The 26,006-nt window shown below is 34.1% G+C and overlaps 1 protein-coding gene across 10 annotated transcripts in view; it reads left to right on the top strand.

The window, feature by feature from the left end:
- The window catches only part of LOC122401934 (protein cycle), a 113,606-nt gene that overhangs the window by 72,125 nt on the left and 15,475 nt on the right, over window positions 1–26,006 (top strand). For all 10 annotated transcript variants that reach the window (XR_006259480.1, XM_043404377.1, XM_043404376.1 and 7 more), the window contains 4 exons: window positions 3,456–3,527; window positions 9,125–9,362; window positions 20,637–20,729; window positions 22,395–22,512. Coding sequence is in view for 9 of the 10 variants with exons in the window: in XM_043404377.1 (XP_043260312.1) it covers window positions 3,456–3,527; window positions 9,125–9,362; window positions 20,637–20,729; window positions 22,395–22,512 (521 nt within the window). In the remaining variant the exon portion in view is untranslated. The remainder of the gene's footprint in view (window positions 1–3,455; window positions 3,528–9,124; window positions 9,363–20,636; window positions 20,730–22,394; window positions 22,513–26,006) is intronic.

Below are 26,006 nucleotides of genomic sequence, written 5' to 3'. Positions count from 1 at the left end.
CTCATAATTTTCTCATCATTTACGGACAAAATGGATATTACACTTTTTGTTCCTAAGAATGTGTAAAAATATTTGGAAAGAATTTGTCTTTCACGACCAAGGCAAAAAATCGATGATTTTTAACATTGTCCTTTGTGAAATCGGTCATTCCGTGTGAAACAATGTTACAGTATGACAACCTCTCTATTCTGTATAAAGTCAGTTCGACTACACGCGTAGGTGGAAGTCGTACAGTATCGGTCTGTTACACATTAACCCGGTACCCGTATAGAATACGTCGAAACGAAGCCTCCCAAATGTATTCAAGACTGACATTTCCATCTACAAATATCTTTCCGTACCGCCTCACCCTCCGGGTTCTCGTTGACGCCGTGTTCCACGACGTTTCCTGTTAAATGGCAGCAACTCCGAGTAATTACCAATCAAGGTGTCGGTTACCAGCTCAAAGGGTTAACTTAATCATTAACAGAACCGAAGATTTGCGTCCCCCGGGAAGTGGCTGGTTGAAATTGCCTTTAGTAACTGCTATAGCCGCGCTACCTCTGACCGGAATTTACCCAATTTGGAGACCATAAAACGAGTTCATAACCGTAAAGTTCGAACCAGGAACGAAATTAGAACGACCGTTGCCGTTTGACCAATCGCGATCTCAGATGTCGAACTTTCGACTTCCGTTTCTACTTTCTAATACGGGCACTCGATCCAAAATATAGAACCAAATGAAGTTAAAAAATTGTTCGCTGATACCAGTATCAAAAACGCCCACGATTTCGGACTAATAAATGGCAAGATCGCTAGAACGCTTTCTTCAAAAATGGATCAGTTAAAATCAAATACTTTTCCATTAACTGAATAGTTGCGCGAGTCATAATGTCAAAATAAGTTTAGTTTGATAAAGCTTGGCACAGAAGCTTTTCCACGTCATACTACGAAACATTTTTTGTCAAAATCCAAAACGAAGTTTCAGACATTCGTAATATTTAAGTGGGAGTTCTATAGGGCAGTGACATTAGCCAGATTTTTACACAATAGTTGGTTTAACTTGTGGTTATCTAACTTCGAACCAAATGTACTTGAAGAGGACCTAACGATACAAGTCGAAACGTTAATTTTAAATCAATTTTTGTGTAATATATTTATATATTTACATTCAGTCGTTCAGCGGATAAAAACAAATTTTTATTGTACCTGACGCATAATCAAGTACTTTTAGTGTGTCAGTGTTATTCAATCATTTTTCCTCTCCGAACGAGAAAGAAATACGTTCGAAAGAAAGTTTCTCCTGACTTTACAATTAAGCACGTTTTACCAGCTTTAAATAGATAAATACCATTTGATAATACTTTTTAATAATCAAGATGTACAAAACTTTACGCATTTGTGATTACTCGGTCGTTTTATGTACTATTACCTAATGGTAGGTGAAATAAAAACTGTTTCCTAGTAAAAATAAGGAGCCTAAGCATACCTTTTGGAATTCTAAAGGCAGAAAGTGCGACGAAGCTGTACGCGTGCAAAACATGGGGAAATTCTACTTCAAAGGGGTAACGCCCTTTTGCCAGGGTGTACGTCGAAGAAATTGTTTCAGTGCTACGCGTCTGGTTTCTCCATGTTTTGACGTTTCAGGGTTTGAATAAGTCTTCCTCAATTATTATGCCGTTACAATATGCTCTGCTCGAGGTAATCGAACCAAACGAACGATACTCTATTCTATAACCAAATTAATAATTTTGTAAAAATCGAAACGGTGGATTTCTTGCACTGTCATACAATTGGGAACTCATGGAATTCCGTGGCACTGGCATTTCTTTTTCTTAAAAAATATCAAACAAATAAATATACAGGGTGTTCGTCCACGCCTGGGAAAAATTTTAATGGGAGATTCTAGACCCCAAAATAAGACGAAAATCAAGAATATCAATTTCTTCACTAAGGCTTTGTTAGAAAGTTATTAAAAATTAAGTTGAAAAATTTCAAATCGTTCTGGAAAAATTATTCTTGATCGTGGGGGTTAGTTACTATTATTTTTGGTCAATAGACATACCCCCGAAATCCTAGCCACTTTCGAGAAAAAAATTCGAGTAGCTACTGAAATTCTTAGACAAAATTAAAAAATTTCAAATTATACTAAAAAAATTATATCTAGTTACAGCGGCCAATTACAAGCATTTTTGGTGAATAGACATACCCCTGAAATCTTACCCACTTTCGAGACAAAAATTCATTATCGAAAATATAATCTGAGGCCTAAAATGGTTCCCCATGTGAATCTTTGAAACATCATAACTCTCGAACGGATTGAACGATTTTAATGTTTCAAAATGCAAACAACGCGTATTTTATTGAGGAATACGTGGAAATCGGGAAAATATTTGAAAAATTGATCCTTGACACCGTAAAGTGAGAAAAACCCTCTAAAACTGGTTCAATTTTCAAACAGCCATAACTCCTACAATAGTGAATATATTTAAATGAAACTTTTTTCTGAAGTAGAGTTCATGGGTATCTACATAAAAGTATTAGGCAACTTTTTTATAGGACGTCAAACAGAATTACTAAAAATGAAAAACAAATTCTTAAGAGAAATCGACAAGGGGGTGGGTGGTGGCTTTCGATGAAAAAAAAAATTTCAAATCATTCTGGAAAAATTATTTTCGGTTGCGGGGGTCAATTACAATCATTTTTGGTCATTAGACATACCCTCGAAATCCTACCTATTTTTGAGAAAAAAATTCGAGAATGTGTGAAATTTTTTGACAAAAAAAAATTTCAAATCGTTCTATAAAAATTATTTTCGGTTGCGGGGCTCAGTTAGAATTATTTTTGGTTAACAGACATGTCCTCGAATTCCTGCGCATTTTCGAGAAAAAAATTCAGTACGGGCGGAACTTTAAACGTTAATAACATTTTAACGAAGCCTCCATCAACAAATTGGTATTCCTGATTTTCGTCCTATTTTGGCCTCTAGAATCTCCCATTAAAATTTTTCCCAGGAATGGCTGTACACCCTGTGTACGTATATTTTTGCGCACATATTGTCACTTGAAATCATAAGTACATATGTGCATGTAACTATATAGATTTATATATTGTGAATAAAAGTTTACATGTATATAAAATGGAAACTTAAAATATGTGTATGTTTACATACAACAAATAATAATTGTACATATTAAATGTATTACGCCTAACGTGACTGCAAAATTAGTTGATAGTATACAAAAATAATTGACAACGCTACTTAAAGAATAAGATATTTATTTTTGTTGCAATAGTAAGTTGCACAATTTCAAACGCATCTATAACATGAAAGTTTACTTACGAAGAATCGAATGAAAATTATAACCCATCGGAGTAACGAACAAAACGTCTATAAAGACTTTTTTGACCGAGTATAAATAATTTTCAAAGAACTTTAGGATTGCTCGTGACTAATGCGTGGATTTTTATTTCAGCGACGGTAGTGATTTGTTGGACGACGCGGGAGATGATGCCAAATCTGTTCGCACAAACGACGACAGTAAAAAGTAAGTAAAACTTTGTAATAATTATTAGAGAACAGGTTATAGGTATGTATAGTCAGTAAAAAAATCTACACACTAAGGGTGTACACGTTTTTTGGAATAAATTCGTAAAATTCTGTACGTTTTATTGTAAACATATAGAATTCAAGCATGTCCACTCTGTTCGATGTTTGAAATAAAAATGATCTTTTGGGCGACACTTGGTCAACATTCAAAAATCAGCACACACCGACAAGCCATAATTTTACAACTTATTTTAAGTATACTTCGCGTAAACCTGCACTTGTGTATTAATTTTTAAAATCACAATTATCAGGTTAAAAATGTAATTATCATCATTGATAACCAATGTTATTTTTATTGGTTTTTCAGATATGTATGTATTGGAAACATTATAAATGACATTTCAAATAAATCTTAAAGAGATTTAAATTTTACATAAAAAGAGTTAAATAAACATTTTCTGTATCTTTCCTAATATTTGTTTGGTTTCTCTAGAATCATCCTCTAAAATATTTTCCATCGAACCCTGTATAGCGATGGAAATAATTTTTGTACACTTTAGTATGCTTACGATGTACAGCGTGTTTCAAAACAATCGAACTAAACGACATACGCTAATTTCTCGTGTGAAGAGAAATCAAACAGTCGTTTACCATTTTGCAATCTTCGCTTATGAGATATAAACAATTAAACGTTTCCAACACGATTAACTGATTAAGGCATAAATAACAGTCAGCTGACGGTGATTTTAATAGTCATCAACTAAATGAAATATAAACACACGTACTTACATTCAACCCATAAAAATTAGGAGTGGAGCACTCGAGACTCAAAAATTTCCAGTTCTCGAAACTCGAGACTTCGCTATTTTTACGATACGAAACTCTTGACACGTTAATAATAATTTATATAAATACCTTATCAGAATATCGTGTCAAAATGCATTTATTTACCGATCCATTACAATCGTTCATATTAAAAAAACTGAAATATAAAATTTTAAACTTTTGGTAAGTTAAAAAAATATATATGTTTGTATATTCGATTTTCATCTAATTATATTTTATATAATGTACTATTTATTTTTAAAACGTTTCTAAGTTTGATAAATTAACAGAAATATCGAAAGATTACCGAAGCTCCGGTGTTATTCATAATATTGCAATTTATAGAGTGTCTGCAGACTTTACGACTTACGGTAAATGGGGCATTTGTAATTAGCCTTTTCGTTGTAAATAGTATTTAAGTCGTTAAATAATTATAAACGTTTCGTTCCAACGCAGTAAGAAACCGCAATACGCCTTAAAGCTCAATCTTGGTCAGCGGTTATGTAGTATTATGTCAGGTATTGCCAAGGTAGGTAAGTATCACCTTGACCTACCTTGGTTCTTTGCTCTGGCTTCACCAACGGCGTCACTAATCCAGTCTGTGGTAGCGTGATTACAGACACGATTGTAAAAAAAGTCAGCGCATTCAACTTATGCGCATATTCTAAGAATTACTTTGTTTTCCTGATTAGGAGCCATTCATAAATTACGTCACGTTCTTGAAAGTGGGAGATCAAAGAAACGTGGCAATTCGTGGCATAGGGGTCAAGGGTCAAATCAAATGCAACGCAACGCCGCACAGTGGGGCCATTGCATGCCAAATGCGGCAAAAAGTGGTTTTATACAAATATACCCACGATGAAATAATGATTCACTAATAGTTAATGGGACACATGGGCCATGATTTAGTGTGATTTTTTTTATCATTTGTCGATTTTTGATACGACTACATGATTTTGAAACGTTCAATCTTAAAATCATCCAAAATTATAATCATCGTTTATTGTTGCTTTGATTCTTCAAAGTAAATGATGAGTAATTGAATTAAATGTACTTAGTACGTATTTAAATTACGAATGAAGAATCAGATGAAGAATCATTCGTAGATTCATAAATTCTTTCGTTTTCTCTTCGTAAAGGTCGTGTCGTCTATTCGCTAATTGCCATCTTCTCCTGAAACGGGACTTCAAAGTTGCAATTTTTGTTTTCAAAATTTTCTGGTACTCCACAGAATAATTATCCTGGCTCATTAAGGACGACTCTAAAAATTCTAGTTTATTTTCAAAATCATGATTTCGATGCTGTGTCATGATGTTATAAAACTGCATCATTAAAAACACACGTACTCCAGATGAACCTTAGGATTTAAAAAAAAATGTCACTCTATTAAAATGAAACTTTTGCTACGAAAACTGTATTAACAAACTATATAGAAGATGAAGAAAAATGGCGAAATTCAAATATATATATCTGTACCTACCTACTTCAACTGGAAATTCCATTATTTTAACACTAAATATTTCACTCGCAACATACAAGTTAGGAACGTCAAACAACAAATGCTCCAAATTCGTGATCATTTTATGCTTTTATAACATTCGAAGCAAAAACAATGAAATGTATGCATTGTTTCCTAGTTTTGATGTATTTTTGAGAATCGTAACAATACTCGCAATCGCCGACGCTCTCACGTGCCGAAACAGTTGATCATCTTTATATTTTTCGCAGTAGCAGCTAGCAGCAGCTAATTTTTTTAAAAAAAAAAAAGGTAAGGCTTCACTCTACAAAAAGCAACTAAAATGAACACTGAATCACACTGCATTCATAATTAAAAAATAAAATGAAAACTGAACATGTTCAATTAGTTATAACTCAAAAAATGTTGGAGATATAAAAGTGTACTTTGGTGTAATTTAAATACGTACTAAGTACATTTAATTCAATTACTCATCATTTACTTTGAAGAATCAAAGGAACAATAAACGATGATTATAATTTTGGATGATTTTAAGATTGAACGTTTCAAAATCATGTAGTCGTATCAAAAATCGACAAATGATAAAAAAAATCACACTAAATCATGGCCCATGTGTCCCATTAACTATTACTGAATCATTATTTCATCGTGGGTATATTTGTATAAAACCACTTTTTGCCGCGTTTGGCATGCAATGGTCCCACTGTGCGCCGTCGTCAAATTTCCTTTGACATCTTTTAACTCAATTATGTTAAAAGTTTAGTAGGATTTAAGTAACCAACGTTTCAAGAATAATAATTTTCTTTCCAATTACTTTTTTCATATTTACATACGTGTTGTTTCTAAACTTGACAGTACGCGACAGGGTGGAACGGGAGAATAAAAAAACCAGGTAAATATAACGTGATGTAATTTGCGAACGGTCCCCCGCGATAAACAATAAAATAAAACTGTTTCTTTGCTAAATTCATATCGAATAAGCATTTTATGTGTTCAGAAAACACTTCGATATTGTTACTCTTCGTTGCAAACAGGGATACAAAAAGAAACAGAAATTATTGAAACGTACGAAAATCAAAGTCCCTAGCATTTTGTACTGTATTTATTAACACAATAAAATAACTATATAGAACAAGGTTGAAAAGTGATGTTCAGCATATGAGGCTATATTAGAACTTGACTTTTGCAAATAGCTTTCATTTCTTACTATTTTCTACTTCTAAATGTAAGATTAATAACACATTGTTAGTGAGGAATGATGATATCGACAAGTAAGTTTCTCGACGCTGTGCTTATTCTCGGACAGTGTAACAACGATTTGCATGCAACCTCAAGATTAAATGCTGATACGTATCCTGATCGACACGCACTGTCTGCAACCATTGCAATTTGTTTCAACCTGACGACCGTACATTTGTATATGACACGCCCCATTATTTTAAAAAATTACATTTCTTTTTTACCGAGCATGCTTGGTAACGCTGGTTTTTCTTCATTGTTTCAGCGACTTTATTGCTGTACACTTGTTTATTTCTAACTCGAGTCTCTCATATTCCACCACACAGGTACCGTGTCTGCTATGTGAAACATATTAATTTTTAATCTTATTACTATTTCACATTTATTCATCCCTTTTTCCAATGTTTTTAAATATATTATAACATTGCATTTATTGTATATTGGGTACTGTTCGTCATAGAATAAAAACTACGAATATGAAAATGAAAATGCATCTGATAACAAATATCAGTCTTCGCATAATAAAAAAAGAAAAGAAGAATAAGGTAATTACTTGTCGATAAACCAGTAATAGAAAATGTCGAAACACTACTAGTCTGTTGGAATTTATTATTTGGTGACAAACTGATAAATACAAATAAAAGCAAAATTCTATGATAATAACTGCAAGTATATTATTACAGAAACAATGAAATACAAATTAAAGACTGTTTCTGGCTTATTTCATTTCACAAAAATTTACTGTTCAAATGGACAAAAAGGAGCTGTGTGGACTATCAATGAAACACTATGTCTCTGCAATAGTATACATTAATTTTAAGTTGTTTAAATTTTGATGATATCGAATCAAGAAATAAATAAAGAATTTTAGAAAAGCTGACCATTGTTAGATTTTTGTAAAAATTGTCAAATATTGTCATTTTTTTTTTCATCTTCTGAACATCATACTATTGCCTCTTTTGGCCGATAAAACAGTTTACTGTAGTTTAGAATGATTATATTTTCTAAGAATGTACGTGTAAAGTGGACTACAATCATCAAGGAAGGTATTATGTATCGATGAACATTATTTTATTGAGTAATTGCGTCGGAATCCTTGACATCGGTGAAAAAAACGATCGATTTGGCGCGAAATGCTCCGACAGTAACGTATGAATTGACCCGCTTAGGTAACCGCGTTGAGAACGTGTACAGGAAATAATTACGACATGGACACAACTTAATATGGATGTAAAATTATAATAATATGTGGACGTTGACACGCACTCGCGTATTCGCAGGATACCAGGATATGTGTGGATTTCTCAAATTAATAAAGTGACGCGCGACCTGTTTGTAAATCGAAACCAGTTTCTCGCGACAGCGACTTCCGTCGTTCAATATCGCCGCTGCGGACTATGAATGCGAATTCTTAGAAGGCAAATCAACGACGTTCCGCTCACAAAAGCGTCATTTATTAGCTGAATCGCCATTTATAATTGATTCACAACGACTCTGCTGCTGACTGCGTCGCTGTAGAACTTGACAGTAGACGCAAAAGATAAAACAAGAGCCATAAACTTCGACGCATCAACGACCCCTTCTGAAACATTTTCGTCATTATTCCTTTTGAAGCATCGACAAATCTCGTAGTATGTTTTGGAGTTCTCAGTTTCAACATTAACAATGGAAAGACTGAAATTTAGCATATGTATACCTATATTGCCCAAAAGCAGTCAAAATGACTGTATTGTGAAAGAATAACTAATGTGTAAAGAAATTTGTTTAAAATTAATTTTTAATATTAGGTTTTAATATTATGAATTTAGGGCGCAAAAGAAATAAAATAAACAACTTGTTAGAACTTGTTGTTTTTCTTACGACTGTTTTTTAAGAATATGTAGTTTTTCACATACAATTGAAAATATTTAGAGGGTTTGAAATTCGTTGGATGTCTGTAAAATTGAATTATATTGGTGATTTATTTTTTTTCTTACGTTTTTTTTAAAAATATTCAGTTTTCCATTTAATGTGTTGGTGTTACATTAACGTTCTCTTTACACGATGGTTTACAGACAGAATCATAGCGAGATCGAGAAGAGAAGGAGGGACAAAATGAACACCTACATCACGGAGCTTTCAGCGATGATACCAATGTGCCATGCGATGTCACGCAAACTCGACAAGTTGACTGTATTGAGGATGGCAGTACAACACTTGAAGACCATCCTAGGTGCTGTTACCTCATACACGGAAGGTCACTATAAGCCAGCATTTCTCAGTGATCAGGAGCTCAAGACGCTCATACTTCAAGTAAGTACGGTGAGAAACGTTGATAATGTATCATGACAGCTTCCCTGTTGTATTCGAATAATAAAAGTGCCCTTTCGTCCAGATAATGATGGCGAACTCGTCGATAAGACTGACCCAGGAAACCTAGATTTTGACCGACATTTTAGAATCATCGTCGAATGTTTGCTGTCTAGTAAATAGACACGAATCAGGAAGTATGTTTTTCGATGAAAAAAATGCAACAAACTTGGTTAATAAACAGATACGACTTCCTCGTCGATGATCGATGTTGAAATGTCACCCGGGGGAATAGGAATGATGTAACACGCATAGAGTCGAGGTTGATAGTCTTATTATGACGTTCGATATAGGCGAATACGCGAGTATCGTTGAAAGTTTCAAAGCGACCGATTCCAACGATGAGATTATGCGTCATTACCGATTCCGTATTCGGAAAACCAGATAACAGATACGACCGTGCATACCATTCGGGTAAGACTTCCTGGTAATTCAGAATCGCTTGCGTAATACGAGGCTCGGAGTCGAGCACGGTGAACCGACGCGGGATCGAAACACTGGCGGTTAGAATCAGGAAAAAAAAGAAGTTTTCTTCTCGCTTGGCACGCTGAATATGAAGCGATCAATTTAGCCTGCAGTTAAATTTGGATTTCCTCCATGCGTCTAGTAAATCTCACGTACGGAACGTTTCCCCTTTCGGTTTTCTCCGAGCTCTCCCATGCGTTTGCGCTCGCGATCGCATCGAACGCAGATCCATGAATTCGCTAATTGGGTGCAAAAGCGAGAGAAAAGTTTTTACCTCGCTTGTAAAAGGCCGTCCCCGTATCTTTTGCAATCCTTCCGCGCGGAGACTGACTCTGTCTAACAGCCGCGGCTAACCTTTCTCCAGCGTGCTACACATTTTTCACAGAGATAGGTCTCGTGACGGGTGAAAGAGAAGGGTTCGAAGCATGTTGATCTGCAATTAGACGCCGGCGCGATGTTGATTATACGCCAATTCGTAGTACTTGGCTCGCTTGCACCTACGGTTATCGATTATAGAAAGTTTTAATGTCGCGAAGTACCGATCGTTTACGAACGATTCTCAACGAAAAAGATGATCTACGGGGTGCTCAAGACGTAACAAGTAGAAAGCAGACAGCCGGTTATGCAGCCTGCAACGCAACAGTCTAGCCGGCGATATTTCCTATAGTTGATACCTGACGGAGGAGAGATTCTGACGCTACAAACATATACAGGGGAGAATCAGTAGTCACTTGAATTACTTGAAAACCTTTGTACGAAAAAATCCTTCGAACTATTACAATTTGCTTCTTCCACGTTGCTTTCTTATCGAGATACATCGCGTTGAGTTTTTTAATTGCACACCGTTTTACTTTGCCATTGGAAAGAGTAAGAGACCTTTTGCGGTCATACGGTAGCGTGCAACCGGGAACAAGCAGTTCACATAACCGGGCAGGTTCATGTAATAGGAGCCCACCGATTATCCCTGTTACTTTTAACTTTCCGTTTGAATGATTGGAGTTCTTGTTCGGATAAGTGGATTTAATCATACTTGTAACTAATTCTTTAGACGACAGCAATATTTATGAACTTGGAAATTACTTGAAAAGACAAGTGCTATATCCTTTAAATCCTTCGAATATTCTAAATTATTATTGAGGCTGCGCTTAACTGTATTTAATGATTAGAGGAGGATACTTTGTTTTTGTTACATGATAATAGTTTCATCATTTTAGTGCGTTACTTATCAAGAATCGGATTAACCAAGTTTCCAATTAAAAATTACCTGATTGCAAAAAATGACTGTAACATAGGACCCATGTTAAATATTTAGAAGGCTACCATTGCTGTTTTGCTCCTCGTCTATCACTGAAGCAGATACCACGTGTTATGAAACACTTTGTGCATTGTCAGCATTCTGCAATCAAGGCTGCTATCGTCTTGGAACCTTGCAGTTTTTCAAAGATCGCTAGATTTGTTCCACCGTGCACACGTTGAATTATATCAGAGACTGTCATAGAATCGAGTTCATCTTGTGATAGGATCGCAAGGGTTCTGTTGTCTCACCACAAGATCACTAAAGTTGCATTAGTTTAGGTTGAGCACTGAGAGGTATACAATTACGTCAGATTAACTCTTCGCTGCACAATAATCTGAAAAGCGGCAATTTGTGTCGAAGAGCACATCTTCCAACCTCCACACCATAAATCTTTCTCCCTGTCGAACGAGCACCATTCAAAATTTAATCAAATTTACTAAAACTTAAAACATTAGGTCTTTCAGACAACTCTATAATTACATATAATAGTTCAAAAACAAACTTATGAAATTAGAACTACAATTAAGTATTTGAATTATTCGTTAAGAGTCTCGGAATCTAAAGTTCTATATTTCCATGTGCGTGATAACATATGTATATTTAATTGTGATATAAGAATGTTTAAATCAGTATACGGAGAATGTAAAATTAAAGAGTTTTGGAAACATGTTTAAAAATGTTAGCATTTAAGGTCGAATCATTTTAGGTTGAAATTAAAAAATTTCAAATCGTTTTGAAATATTTATTTTTGGTTACAGGGGCTAATTTCAATTATTATTAGTAACTACACAAACCCCCGAAGTACTACGTATTTCTGAGAAAAAAATTCATTACTGAAAATATAATTTGTGACCAGAAATGTTTCTAGGTTGGAAAAAATTTTAATGGGAGATTCTAGAGGCCAAAATAAGACGAAAATCAAGAATACTAATTTGTTGATGGCGGCTTCATTAAAAAGTTATTAACATTTAAAGTTCCACCCGCACTGAATTTTTTTCTATAAAGTGGGTAGGATTTCGGGGGTATGTATATTCACCAAAAATGCTTGTAATTGACCCCTGTAAGTAAATATAATTTTTTTAGTATGATTCGAAATTTGTTAATTTCGTCTAAAAATTTTAGTACCTATTCGAATTTTTTTCTTGAAAGTGGGTAGGATTTCAGGGGTACGTCTAATGACAATAAATTATTGTAATTAACCCTCGCAACGGAAAATAATTTTTTCAGAATGATTTGAAATTTTTTTTTCAGACACCTACCTCCTTGTTGATTTTTCTTAAAAATTCGTTTCTGATTTTTAGTAATTTTGTTTGACGCCCTATAGAAAAGTAGTCTAATACTTTTTTGTAGGTACCCGTGAAGTCTACTCCAGAAAAAAGTTTCATTGAAATATATTCACTATTGTAGGAGTTATAGCTGCTTGAAAATTGTACCATTTTCATGGGGGTTTTCTCACTTTACGGAGTCAATGAACAACTTTTTCAATAGTGTTAGAATTTGTACATATTCTTCACCAAAATACGCGCTGTTAGCTGTTTGAAACATTAAAATCCTCCAATCCGTTCAGAAGTTATGACGTTTTAAAGATACGCAAGAAAGTTTGGAGTGACATTTCTGGCCTGAAATTATATGTTCGGTCAGGAATTTTTTTCTCGAAAATGGTTATGATTTCGGGGGTATGTATATTCACCAAAAATGCTTGTAATTGATCCCTGTAAGTAAATATAATTTTTTTAGTATGATTCGAAATTTGTTAATTTCGTCTAAAAATTTTAGTACCTATTTGAATTTTTTTCTTGAAAGTGGTTAGGATTTCGGGGGTATGTATATTCATAAAAAATTATTGTAATTGAGACCCGCAATCAAAAATAATTTCTCAGAATAATTTGAAATTTTTTAATAACTTCTTAACGAAGCCTCCATCAACAAATTAATATTCTTAATTTTCGTCTTATTTTGGCCTCTAGAATCTTTCATTAAAAATTTCCCCAGAGGTGGGCGAACACCCTATATATAAAAAATCATAATTCCTGAACGTATCGGAGGATTTTAATGTTTCAAGATGCAACTAATTCGCATTTTGGTAAAGAATATTCAGAAATTCTAAAAATATTGGAGAAATTGTTCCTTAACTCCATAAAGTGAAAAAACACCATAAAAATGGTTCTATTTTCAAACGACCAGAACTACTACAATAGTGAATGTATTTCATTGGTCTTCACTGGAACCCAGACCTTGATGTCAGCCTTATTATTGACCATCTATGACCATTATCCAATTAGTGTTGACCACCGGATAATCACTGACCTATTAAAACCATCAAGTTGAAAATAAAAACCTTCTGACAAGGATCCTATAAGCTGAAGCTAAGAAGCTGCTATAATTTTTACAATTGTTTGAATTTCAAAACAATCGTACGTCAGCCAATAGAGAATGTTTCTGGGAATATCTGTAATAAATGTCGTTATTAACAAACAGACATTTAACAAAAATTGTTTTCCAATGTTCAAAGAACGATTTATCCATGATAAACTGGTCATTTAGACTGAATGCACGCTTTTCTGTAAAAAATTCATAAAAATACCGCTCGTTTTAGGCCTGCCAAGGTGATGTAACCCCTTAAGCGGTAGAATTTCGTTGACATGAAAAGTGTGAAAGGTGGAACACAGGTCGCAGGTAACATTGCCGGAAAAACTTTCCATACAGGCACTCTGAATCGAAACCTCAGACTGTTTACTTCGAGGGTTCAAAGAAATTTTTAAAATGTCCGATCGACGTGGACGACCAAGTCGCCATATTTCGTCATTTTTTCTACGGTATGCATGGTACCGTAACATCGATAAGTTCTTTTCGCTTTAGAAAAGAGTAGCAACACGCGTAGCAAAGGACGTGACATAGCACGAGTCGGTGCTCGAATAGGATTGGCTAAGAGGTAGCAGAGAAATCGACAACATCGACACTGAAATTGTCTACCTCTCAGGGCTCAACCTAAAGTAATTCTAGGATAACAACTATACGTTTTGCAACGATTGTAACGGGATCGTTTAGAGGCGTGCAGAGGTACAGATCGTGGAGAAACAAACGACGTGTCTGGGGCACGTTTCTTGCTGTTCGAAGGTTTAAGAATGAGTCTCGTGAAACGGAATGGCCAGAGTTCCTTTTCACTCTAGATTCCGTCACGCGACTGAGCACAGAGAGTTCGTGTCGGCGGCTGGCCGGCATTTTTCATTGTCGCGCGAGTACGTAGATACGTTTATCTTTTATCGGGACTTTCCTTTGCCTTTATCCCTCCCGCGAGCAAAATATTCGAGCGAGTGACCACACCCGGCATACCAGCTACAGATCGACACTGGCACAGGCTCCATTATTACCGCAGAAACTTTCATTGTGAATTGCTTCAAGTTTATTACTCCCGATATGCTGCCGGTATCCGGCTCGCGGATAAATTAACAATTCCATCGTACGACGGATAATAACTGTAAACTCTGGAATCCTTGATGACAGTCTTCGATACAACAGAGGCGCATACGTACAATTTTTATGACCTGAAAGTGTTTTGTTTTATACGACCGGTCGTAAATCATACAATTATTGTTAAAAAAAGATCGCTTTCCAACGATGAATAATCGAGTTAAATTCTTCTATCGTGAAATGCTAAACTCATCCGGCTCAGGCTCAACGTCCAATTTATGTTTGTATCCTCGTTATTATTCACTTGGAGATTGTTTGTTATAATTAGACTGCGGATCTTTATGCAAATTCACATTTTTATTAATAGAATTAATGAAACGGAAGCTTCGCAGAGGGCTGTCTCAACCCCCAAATATAATAATTCGTATCTTACTTTAAGTATTTCTTATATTTTTGCATATTAAATGCATTCTGTAGTTTTTTGAGGATTAAAATTTCCCATAAATGCATAAACATCCGCAGTCTAGTTATAATAATATACAGGGTGAGTCTTGTAGCACGACGACTTCAAATAACTCGCTAATTATTCGTTGTACGAAAGAATGTTTCAGATAAAAGTTGCATAGTTTATAGATGGCCATATAGTACCGTAATCGGTTTTAGGTTATTTTGTTTCTTTATTAAGATATGGAGGTCACTTTTACTTGTTTTAATGCAATGGTTAATATCTCTTATAATCTTATTTACATTTTTATTAAGTTCTACATAAAAAAGTATTCTACCAAATAGGGTCTAAAATATATACATAGTTGCTGAAATACTAGTAAAACTAAATAAACTTGTATTAGAAATGGTAATCGTTTATGGCGTAAATGATGAAAATATATCTTTAGTGTTTAAGTAATTATTTATTTTAGATCGTATTTGGTATAATACTTTTTTATGCAGATTTTAATGCTTTATCTGAATTCTATAAGAAAGATTAAGTATTCCATTTAAAAAACCAAAAGTGACTTTCATATCTTAATAAAGAAGCAAAATAACATAAAACCAATTGCAGTGCTATATGTCCTCCTACAAACCGTACAACTTTTATCTGTAACATTTTTTCGTACAACAAATAATTTACGAGTTATTTGAAGTCGTCATGTTACGAGATTCACCGTGTAATTTCTTGTTTGTTCCGATTAAAAAAATTAATTTCTTTACCAATTTCAAGGATCAATAAATGTTTTTGATTTTTAAGATTTGGACTTTTTGCAAGGTCCACAAAGATTATCTAACAAAAACTATTATTAAGATTATTTTACGATCTTCCATTTCTGTTAGATTGCTGGATACATATATATATAACGGTTTAATAATAATGAACAATACAGAAGTGATACATGTCGGTGCACGCAACAACGCACGACGACCACACAACAATCTCGGTTGAAAGCGACGCAACACTCATGCGCGCGTTCTCACTCGCGCACACTCCTCTGCGCATACTCACAGGCGCACGCTACGGGATGTGTGACAAACTTCCATCAATTTCCCTCTATTGTAAAAATAGGTTACAAATATTTTTTTCTATTTTCACTTTATTAATGATTTATTATTATTTTAGATGATCTTTGTGAAATTTGAAGAGGATTCTTAGAGGTCGAAAATATTTATTGTTTGCTCGTTGAGATTGATAAATATACTATTAGTTGTTATGTTTTCTTATTATATTGAATATCTTATCCAAGCAAGCTTGATAATGTATTCTTATTTAATTATATTATTCTGTTTTAATAATAAAGTGGAGAGAATGTGGATAGACTTAAATTAAATCAAGGGAAATCATGATGATTTTAGAAATAAAAAGAAAATATCTATTCATTCAAATAACTTGCAATGTTCAAATAGTTGGGGGTGGGGGAAATTAGTAAAAGTTAAAATAATGATTTTAAATTTTAAATCTCTTGGAATTTAAAATAAAATGATGAAACTTAAATTTAATCAGGTTCTTTAAAGATTTGAGCAGATAGAATTTTCTCGAGTTTGATCAAATATTCAAGTTATTTCGATAATGAAATACTTGACTTGGTTGGAAAAAATGAGTTCTGTCTTGGTTTGAATTTCAAGTACTTGAATATTTCACTTGGACAGCTGTAATTTTAACATATTTGACTACACGGTTTTTACAAACTTTACATGTAATTTTCTTGTAATGAGTTCTATTAAAAATAGAGTTTGTTATAAATATAGTTGTACCATTCTGCTAAGCGCTGAAATCGATGCGAGCCATGTCTGATGCTTCCATCGTTAGATGAAAGTGAAGGAATTGTCGAACATTAAGTCTAACTAATTTTTGTAAACGAAATTAGGGGAAAGTGAGGTGGGCTGTTACAATTGGTGGTTTTTTTTTTATTTTTCATTCATGTTGTAGTCTATTTTAAATATACTCATACTAGAATAGGTAATGATACTTATGTAGAAGATTTGCACTGTAAAGTCTCGTGCTGTAATTTTATTCAATGCTAATTTATGTGCAAAAAGATTGAATGTGTGTTTTGTTCGTTGCATAATGAGTAACTGAAGACAGCGAAACAACTTCATTAGAAAATAAGTAGTCGGGAAAACAGATGTGATTGCTATATATTAACAATTTATGTCCAGTATGATTTAAATTGTTCATTTTTGTAATTATATTATTTGTTATTTGTTCCAAATACAATCATCTTCCCCAATTCCACACTGATTCAAAATATATATTTTTTCCTATTAATAACCATAATTACATTTATCCAAGTAAGAATTTTTTTGTCTGCCCCTTCTTATATATAATAACTAATCATAACTTATAAGTTGTTGAAAGCTCATGCAAGCTTAGGATATTCTCAATTAATTGCTATGTATTTATAGCTAACGAAGTGTGAATCAATTATGATAATTTTAGTTTACGCACCTTTATTGGATTTTTCGACAGAATAAATTCAAATAACTAGAGAAATTACTGTCACAAAATGTTGAGTAATTGGGGAATTCTTCGATCAATGATAAACATAATGCATGTATGGTAGCCTTCCCTTGATATACATTAATCTCTTTCACTTTAAGCTGACATATCGAATAGGAAAATGGTTAAAAGCTTTGTAACAACCTGCCTCTGTAACAACAACTTACTCCAACTCTCTACTGAAAATTCAATGTTATCGGTTCGAGTTTGTTTTTTTTTTACAATATGTAAAATAGTAACGTGTCAACGTTCATCGGTCGGTTCAATTTCTCGCGTCCATGGATCTTCATCTAACGATCACGGTAATAGGTGTACCCAGCGCGTCAATATCGTATGCATGTGTATCGTCAATCTCTTGTTAGGTAAAGCAGCTAGCCTAAGTACGTCGCGGTTGCGTAATCGACGTTTGCGAAGTCCGCAACGATATATCTTCGGTCGCCATACAACATTCATTAACGTCAGTACGCTTCTACGTACTTAAAGTCGTAAAATCGCCGTCGTAAGTTGCAAGTACACGATTTACATGCGATCGAATTTCACGTTTGGATCAACGCGATCTCTATCAGGTACATATAAGGGAACACGCTTATTTCAGATATTCGTCGCTTAAGTTCAGAAACTCGTTTAAGGGGCCATTCTACCTTGCAGGCACGAAAAATACATGTTTCTTCATTTTTTTTGCCGTCTATTAAACAGCTATTAATTCCGTGTTTCGTAGATACATTTATTATATATTTAGCTATATTTACGAATTTTTGCGGCGCATAATATCTATTGATTACGCTGTTTTTGTTGATCAACGAACAACTGTTTTTACGAACGGCGCTCGACTGCGTATGTGATATCTTGCGAACAAGTTATCCGAAATCCAAAAACCAACGATATTCTTAATATAGATGAGTGTGGTTATAGCATGAACTAGGATCTTTTAAAAAAAAAACAAAAAATGGCAAAATGGCAGCTGTTTTACGAAAAAATAATGAATATTTTCATATATTCGGTTGCTTTTTTGTTAATAAAAGAAAAAGTATTGCATATATCGCAATTGTCCTAGTTCATGCTATAGGGAGACCAGTTCTAAAGATACTGTATGAACTTCATGTTGATATCTTGTATAGTTTTTTTTTACATACTTTCAAAAAATGAAGCAAAAAAAAAATTGATATTTTTGAGGTCTCAAATGAGCTCCCCCCTTAAAGTTTCACGTCCAGTTGTAATAACTTCGTTAGTTTTCCGAATTTCAATTTAATATTTGGTAGATATATTTTCGAGACTATATACTAAGAGAAAACGCAAAAAAAAAATTCGGTTTTTTAAATCCCACAAGGTAAAAAGGGCCCTTAATGCACATCGATGCGCTCTTCCCTTATTTACCCTCATTTATGTAGGAATAAACGTAATTATGGACAAAACTATAATGAAATTTACATCAGTACGTTTGTTTTTCTTTCCTTGGCAACATACTTTTGCCTCGAAGAGAACCACCTTAGGGTTAAAGAATACAGACACAATAGAATGATAAATATGCCACAAATCGCATAGAATAGTAATGCAACTTAAAAGGATAACAAAACAATACGAGGTCTGTTCAAAAAATAACCGAACTATTTTTAAAAAATTTTTTTTTATTTCATGTACAACTTATTGCTCTTTGTCTTCTTCAAAGTACTCCCCTCCTCTATTTACACACTTGTTCCAGCGATGTTGGAATACTGGCATTCCTGGAAAGCATCTTTTGTAACATCCTTCAATGCCTGTGACGAATTATTTTTAATGTCCTCGATTGAGACAAAACGGCGTCCTTTTTCGGTCAAAATCTCATGACATGGCCCAATTGATACTCCAACTTCGTCTGCAAGTTCTCTGATAGTCAGACGACGGTCAATACACATAAGATCTTTGATTTTCTGAATGTGAGTGTCATCAGTTGAAGTCGAAGGCCTTCGAGATCGAGGATCATCTTGAATTGATCGACGACCATTTTTAAATCTGGTGAACCGTTCGTACACTTCCGTAAGCTTGCATCAAAAGTTTAAACTTTTTCCCCAGTTTTACGCAAAATTTCACCACGAACAGTGAAGCACGTTGCACTCAAATAGCAATAAACTCGAAAACTAAACAAGATGTAAACAATTTGTAAAAAAAGTCAGTTACGCGGAAGATTATGACAATTGCAGTGCTGTCAACTGTTCGTTGCTATGACGATACACAAACACACAACTAAAAAAGTTCGGTTATTTTTTTAACAGACCTCGTGTAATTTGCAACGATCCTAGAAACGTGTAAAATAACAAAGCTACGCAACTGTTTCCCAAAGGTATTTCACGTTAAAAATAAACTGTGTGTATCGTGGAAAAATAAATTGAACAGAAAGTATAACAATTTTGTTTATGAGAAATTTCGTTTATCGAGAAAGTTGAGTTTCAAAATTTGTCGAGTTCCTGTGCAATGGAGTTCGACTTGTACAGCGGTGGAAGTAGAAATAGCGAGTAATGGACCGACGTGTCAGCCAAATCGTGTACAAACTTTCAAATACAATTATCTTAAAAAAGAAGCATTGTACAAACAAATTTTATCCTACATTTTCGATTTACACTTCCACGAGGCATCAATCATCCAAGCTTCTATAAACATTCTTTTCGACGAAGAGTTATAATAACATAAAATAAAATTACATTTACTAATACAAATTCAGGAACATTCGAGGCCAGAACAATCTTGCAAATAATTTTTTTAGTCGTGATATATTATGAAAGGTGTTACAAGAATGTTACAGTGCATTTTATTCTAGTCAAAGCTTCGTGTTTCAAGCATTGTACGATATTCAAATTTTTAATATTAATTAGAAAATATTTTTCCATTTACTGGAGTTTATCGAGACCTGAACGGTCATCAAATTATTTTACTCTATAATCTCTTAAGCTTTGACAATGTAAAACACGAATGAACTTTTGCCAGTGACAACGCTCGTCGTTTACTCCGACGAGTTTGTTACATAATCATAATAAATATTTGAACTAGGTAACGTAATCAAAGGCAACTTCTTCTGTTTCAGGCAGCGGAGGGTTTTGTCTTCGTAGTGGGCTGTGATCGTGGAAGAATTCTCTACGTGTCCGAGTCAGTTTTACAGACACTCAATTATTCTCAGGTAACCAGTCTGTCGTCTGCTAGTTACCGATAGTACAGTAATTCGGTACCTAAAAGTAGATTTTTAGCACGATTAAAGAAATTGAATCAATCCCAACACTGTTCAGAATAATTATTCCAAACCTTTGATCAAGGTTCTTAATATTAGGAAAATGGGATTTAATTAGTGACATCCTTGTACTTTGTACTATAATATAATATAACATAGTGGTTTTCATTTCATATATGGCCACCGTTTTCAAGCAAATCGACTCGAGCAATTGAAAACTGTGGAATTAAAAATGCAAACTAAAAACATTTATACAGGGTGTGTCTCCTAACATGACGACCTCAAATAACTCGTAAAGTATTCGTTGTACGCAAAAATGTTTCAAACAAAAGTTGCATGGTATCCAAGGGGGCATACAGTGCTCTAATCTGTTTTTTATTGCCTTACTTTTTTATTGAGATATTAGGGTCACCTTCAGTTTTTTAAATGGAAAATTTTCAGCGAAAACAAAAATTTCTGATCGTTTTGAAAAATATATTTTTGGCTGCGAGAGTCAATTACAATCATTTTTGGTGAATAGTCATACCACCGAAATCCTATGCAGTTTTGAGAAAAAAATTCGGATAGGTACTGAAATTTTTAGACGAAATTAAAAAATTTCAAATCATACTAAAAAAATTATATTTAGTTACAGGGGTCAAGCACAATCATTTTTAGTGATTAGACATACCTCCGAATTCTTATGCATTTTCGAGAAAAAAATTCATTGTCGAAAATATAATCGGAGGCCTGAAATGGTTCATGCAAATATTTAAAACATCATAACTCCTGAATGGATTGGTGGGTTTTAATGTTTTAGAAGGCATACAACGCGTATTTTGGCGTAGAATATGTAGAAATTCCAAAAATATTCATGGAAAAAGTTATATTTCGAAAAGTTATTCCTTAATCCCGCAAAATGAGAAAAATCCCATGAAAATGTTCCAATTTTCAAACGTCCATAACTCCTACAAGCAAAATTACGAAAAATAAAAAACGAATTTTTAAAAAAACATCGACACGGGGAGGTGTCTAAATTTTTCGACGAGAAAAAATTTGAAATCGTTCTAAAAAAATTATTTTTGGTTGCAGAGATAAATTTCAATCATTTTTGGTGAATAGACACATCCACGAAATCTTACACACTTTTGAGAAAAAAATCCGTGTAGGTCAACAAATTTTATTAATAACTTTTTAACGAAGCTTCGATCAACAAATTGACATTCTTGATTTCCGTCTTATTTTGGCCTCTAGAATCTCTCACTCAAATTTAAACAAATAGACAGCACTTCGAACACCGCTTGAAATAAAATTTGTTTAAAAAGTATCTTGGTAATTATTCATTTGAAGTCCCACTTTGTGTAATATTTTTTTGGCAAAATTTGATGATTTGTCCGAATGCGAAAAAAAATATTAGACATTCCGTTTAAAAAACTGAAGGTGACCCTAATATCTCAATACAAAAATAAGGTGATAAAAAACAGATTAGAGCACTGTATGTCCCTTTAGATACCATGCAACTTTTGTTTGAAACATTTTTGCGTACAACGAATACCTTACGAGTTATTTGAGGTTGTCATGTTAGGAGACTCACTCAATGACTCTCTCAATGAAAACAAAATCTTTATTTTTGCGCAGGGCGACCTGTTGGGTCAAAGTTGGTTCGATATTCTCCACCCGAAAGATGTTGCCAAGGTAAAGGAGCAGTTATCTTCTTCGGATCTCAGTCCACGTGAACGATTAATAGACGCCAAAAGTATGTACTAATACCTTACTAGACAAAATTCTTAATAATACCTGTTTAACTATCCCTAACGGTCGTTTACGTATGTCACTGAACCTGATTTTATCGAAAAGATTTGTCAGAAAAATCTAATTTAACACACATTCACAGAATTTGACATTAAACTCGCAATATAGTCGCTGTTTCCAGTAACATCAACCATAGCATTCTCTCCGTGGCTAAACCACAGACGAGGTATGACCTTTCACCTTATGGACTTTCGTGGCCCAATCTGACTACCTGAAAATTCGGAGGTGATTTTAGTGTTCTCTTCTCATGGATGGCGGTCAGTTGAGAAACTATTCACTGAATTAGTATTTATGGGTAGACAGCTGTCGTGTGTGTGTAAATACATGTGAGTTGACTATGGAAAGGATTAAAAAACGCAATTTTCAAACGACCATAACACCTACAATAATGAATATATTTTAATGAAACTTTTTCCTGAAGCAGAGCTCATGGATACTTACAAAAAAGTATTAGACAACTTTTCTATACGGCGCCAAACAAAATTACTAAAAATCAAAAACAAATTTTAAGGAAATACGACAGGGGGGGGTAGTGCCTAAATTTTTCGGTGAGATTGAAAGATTTCAAATCACTCTGGAAAAATTATTTTCGATCGCAGGGGTCAATTACAATCATTTTTGGTCAATAGACATAACTTCGAAATTCTAACCACTTTCGAGAAAAAAATTCCTTACCGAAAGTTTAATTTCAGGCCAGAAATGTCACTCGAAAATTTCTTGCGTATCTTTAAAACGTCATAACTTTTGAACGGATTAGAGGATTTTAATGTTTCGAACGGCAAACAACGTGTATTTTGGTGTAAAATATGTAGGAATTCTAACAATATTGAAAAAGTTGTTCCTTGACCCTGTTAAGTTAGAATAACCCCATCAAAATGGTCCAAATTCTAGACAGCCATAACTCCTGCAATAGTGAATATATTTCAATGAAACTTTTTCCTGAAGCAGAGCTCATGGGTACCTACAAAAAAGTATTAAACGACTTTTCTGTACAGCGTTAACCAAAGTAATTAAAAATAAAAAATGAATGCTTAAGAAGAATCGACAAGGTGCCTAAATTTTTCGGCGAGATTGAAAAATATCAAATCACTCTGGAAAAATTATTTTCGATCGCAGGGGTCAATTGCAATCATTTTTAATTACATTTTCTCCCATCTTCTTGCGTTCATTTGTGTAACTTGTTGGTAATGTTGCGAGTGGCACAAAAATGGTAATGGGGCTCTAGAGCCACAGAAAAAAAGGCCGAATAAATACATTGGGTGAAAGGTCTACTCGTATACCTCGTCCGTAGCAATACTACATTGCTGGCCAATATTACAAGCTTCATTTTTGACTCATTTTTGACTGTTTGCAAAACGCATTCATTTATAAATGAATTATAATGAAAATTGTTTCCAATAATTACTTAATACTCCATTACGATTAATTAGTTGTAAAACTCTTGTTTCCATGCTATTTAACGAGTTTTTCATCAAATCCTACGGAATTTCCTCGTAAACGCAACTGAAATTTCTTCAGTCTTCGAAAAAGTTTATTGGGATTTGAACTGATTGCTTATTTTATTTAAAAAAAGAAACTAAATGTACGACAGATCACTCGTTATTGAACTCGCATTTTCCTTGAAAAGGTCTTTACGTAATACTGCAAAAGAAAAAACTATAGTTCCAAGTATCACAATAAACGAGACAAAAACGAAGCGAACTTATAATGTTGTCCAGCAGTGTATAATTGATGCGAGCGAAGGGCCACGAAATACTACATAATACTGTATCGCAATCACTGTAACTCCCAGCTGATGGGGGAGATCATTTCTGTCGGTTAGCATTCTCGACTTTCTACGCACGAATCCATTAATTATGACACCTTTCGACATTCTCTCCGGTTAGTTCTTGCGGCCGGCCATTCAGATGCGCATTATTTGTCGATGCAGTTTATGTCTGATAAATGTCAGTCGTTCGGCGGCATCTGCCTGTCGATAAGCATCTTTGAATTAGCACAACCAGATAAGAGTATTACGAAAGACCTGTCTGGACGAGAAAAGAAGTTAATATGACCGGTACGAATGCCAGGATTCCTGGAATAATTACATCCCGATACGTTTTACGTTCGATTGACCGCGAGGGTTCTGGATGTCTTGCGATTGCTAATCATCTGACACTCGTTGCTACACAATTAATGGCCGTCGATCCTAACTTTCAAAACCGCGAGGATCGTGCGTCCATCGGCACCTTTGATAGCTTGTTGATCAAACGTCACGACGTTATTATAGTACCAACAATCGCCATGATATCGGTATTCGTTAGACTTAAAGATCGTGCAAACGCAATTAAGCAACTATCTCTTTTTATCGGATTTTCGAGTAGTCATAAATAATTCAATCTTCCTGACGTTTTACAGTATTCCCTCGCTAGTTGACTGAATTTGTACCTCGTCCAAGAGGCGCGGAATCAAGCAGCTACCGATATAAACTAAAAATTGTTATCAATAATTAAAAGCAACGGTTGGTAGGAACGAAATTTTACATATGAGTTTCAGGTTTGAAACTCCGAAACAAATTGTTACGAAAATTAAAATGTGTTTCGTCTAGGTTCTTTCGGACAAACTTGATTCAGGTTCAACTATGATTCGGGAAGCTAATAGCAAATGGGAAATTCAGCTCGTTCAAAAACCAGGGTGTAATAAATAATCAAAACCTTCGTTAACTCTTGCTTTCGATGAATTATGCTCATATTATTCTCTGCTTTTAATTTTTTATTTATTCGTTAGAAGATAGTTCTCTGGCATTTACATTATTATTTATAAGTAGCGTAATATCAAATTGATCAAACGTTTTGGTACAATTTTTTATATCTCTTTTTGTGTATTCTTTTTATTCGTTTGATTTTTATTATTACTCCAACTTGAAAGTTTATTAGCAACCAGAGTTACTATTTACGTTTATACAAATTATAAATTTATTAAATACAATCTAGTAAATTAATAAGCTTCAAAATGTTTGCTACTTTAGAACATAATTTTCCATCTTTGAGGGATAGTTTTGGGCATCCATTTATTTTTTTGAGTATTAAAATAAAAATTTATTATTAAAATTGTTGGAATAAGTGAGGTTTATGGGACGATGCATTTATAGCTTATAATATGTAACTGTTTAATATAGAATACAACACTGAACAAAACGTGTCTTACTAAAAACTGCACCACAATATGTCTCACACGTTAAGCACTCCAGGCTTGCCGCCAGGTGTCGCACAAAACCGTACATGTGGATCGCATCATTCGCCAAATGCTTCCACAAGCTTTTCCTATTTTAAATTTATATTTCAACAACAATAAATCTAAACACGGCGGTATTTGGACGAACGAAGTCTTGTTCGAACTCATTTTCATCGGAAATTAAAGATATGTCTAATAAGTATGTAAGAAATTTCATATTTTTCA

The sequence above is a fragment of the Colletes gigas genome, unplaced genomic scaffold (assembly GCF_013123115.1).
Source record: "Colletes gigas isolate AHSC1104 unplaced genomic scaffold, ASM1312311v1 Colletes_gigas_Sc00030, whole genome shotgun sequence".
In the NCBI taxonomy this organism is placed as follows: Eukaryota; Metazoa; Arthropoda; class Insecta; order Hymenoptera; family Colletidae; genus Colletes; species Colletes gigas.
This window is presented reverse-complemented; position numbering and strand designations above follow the sequence as displayed.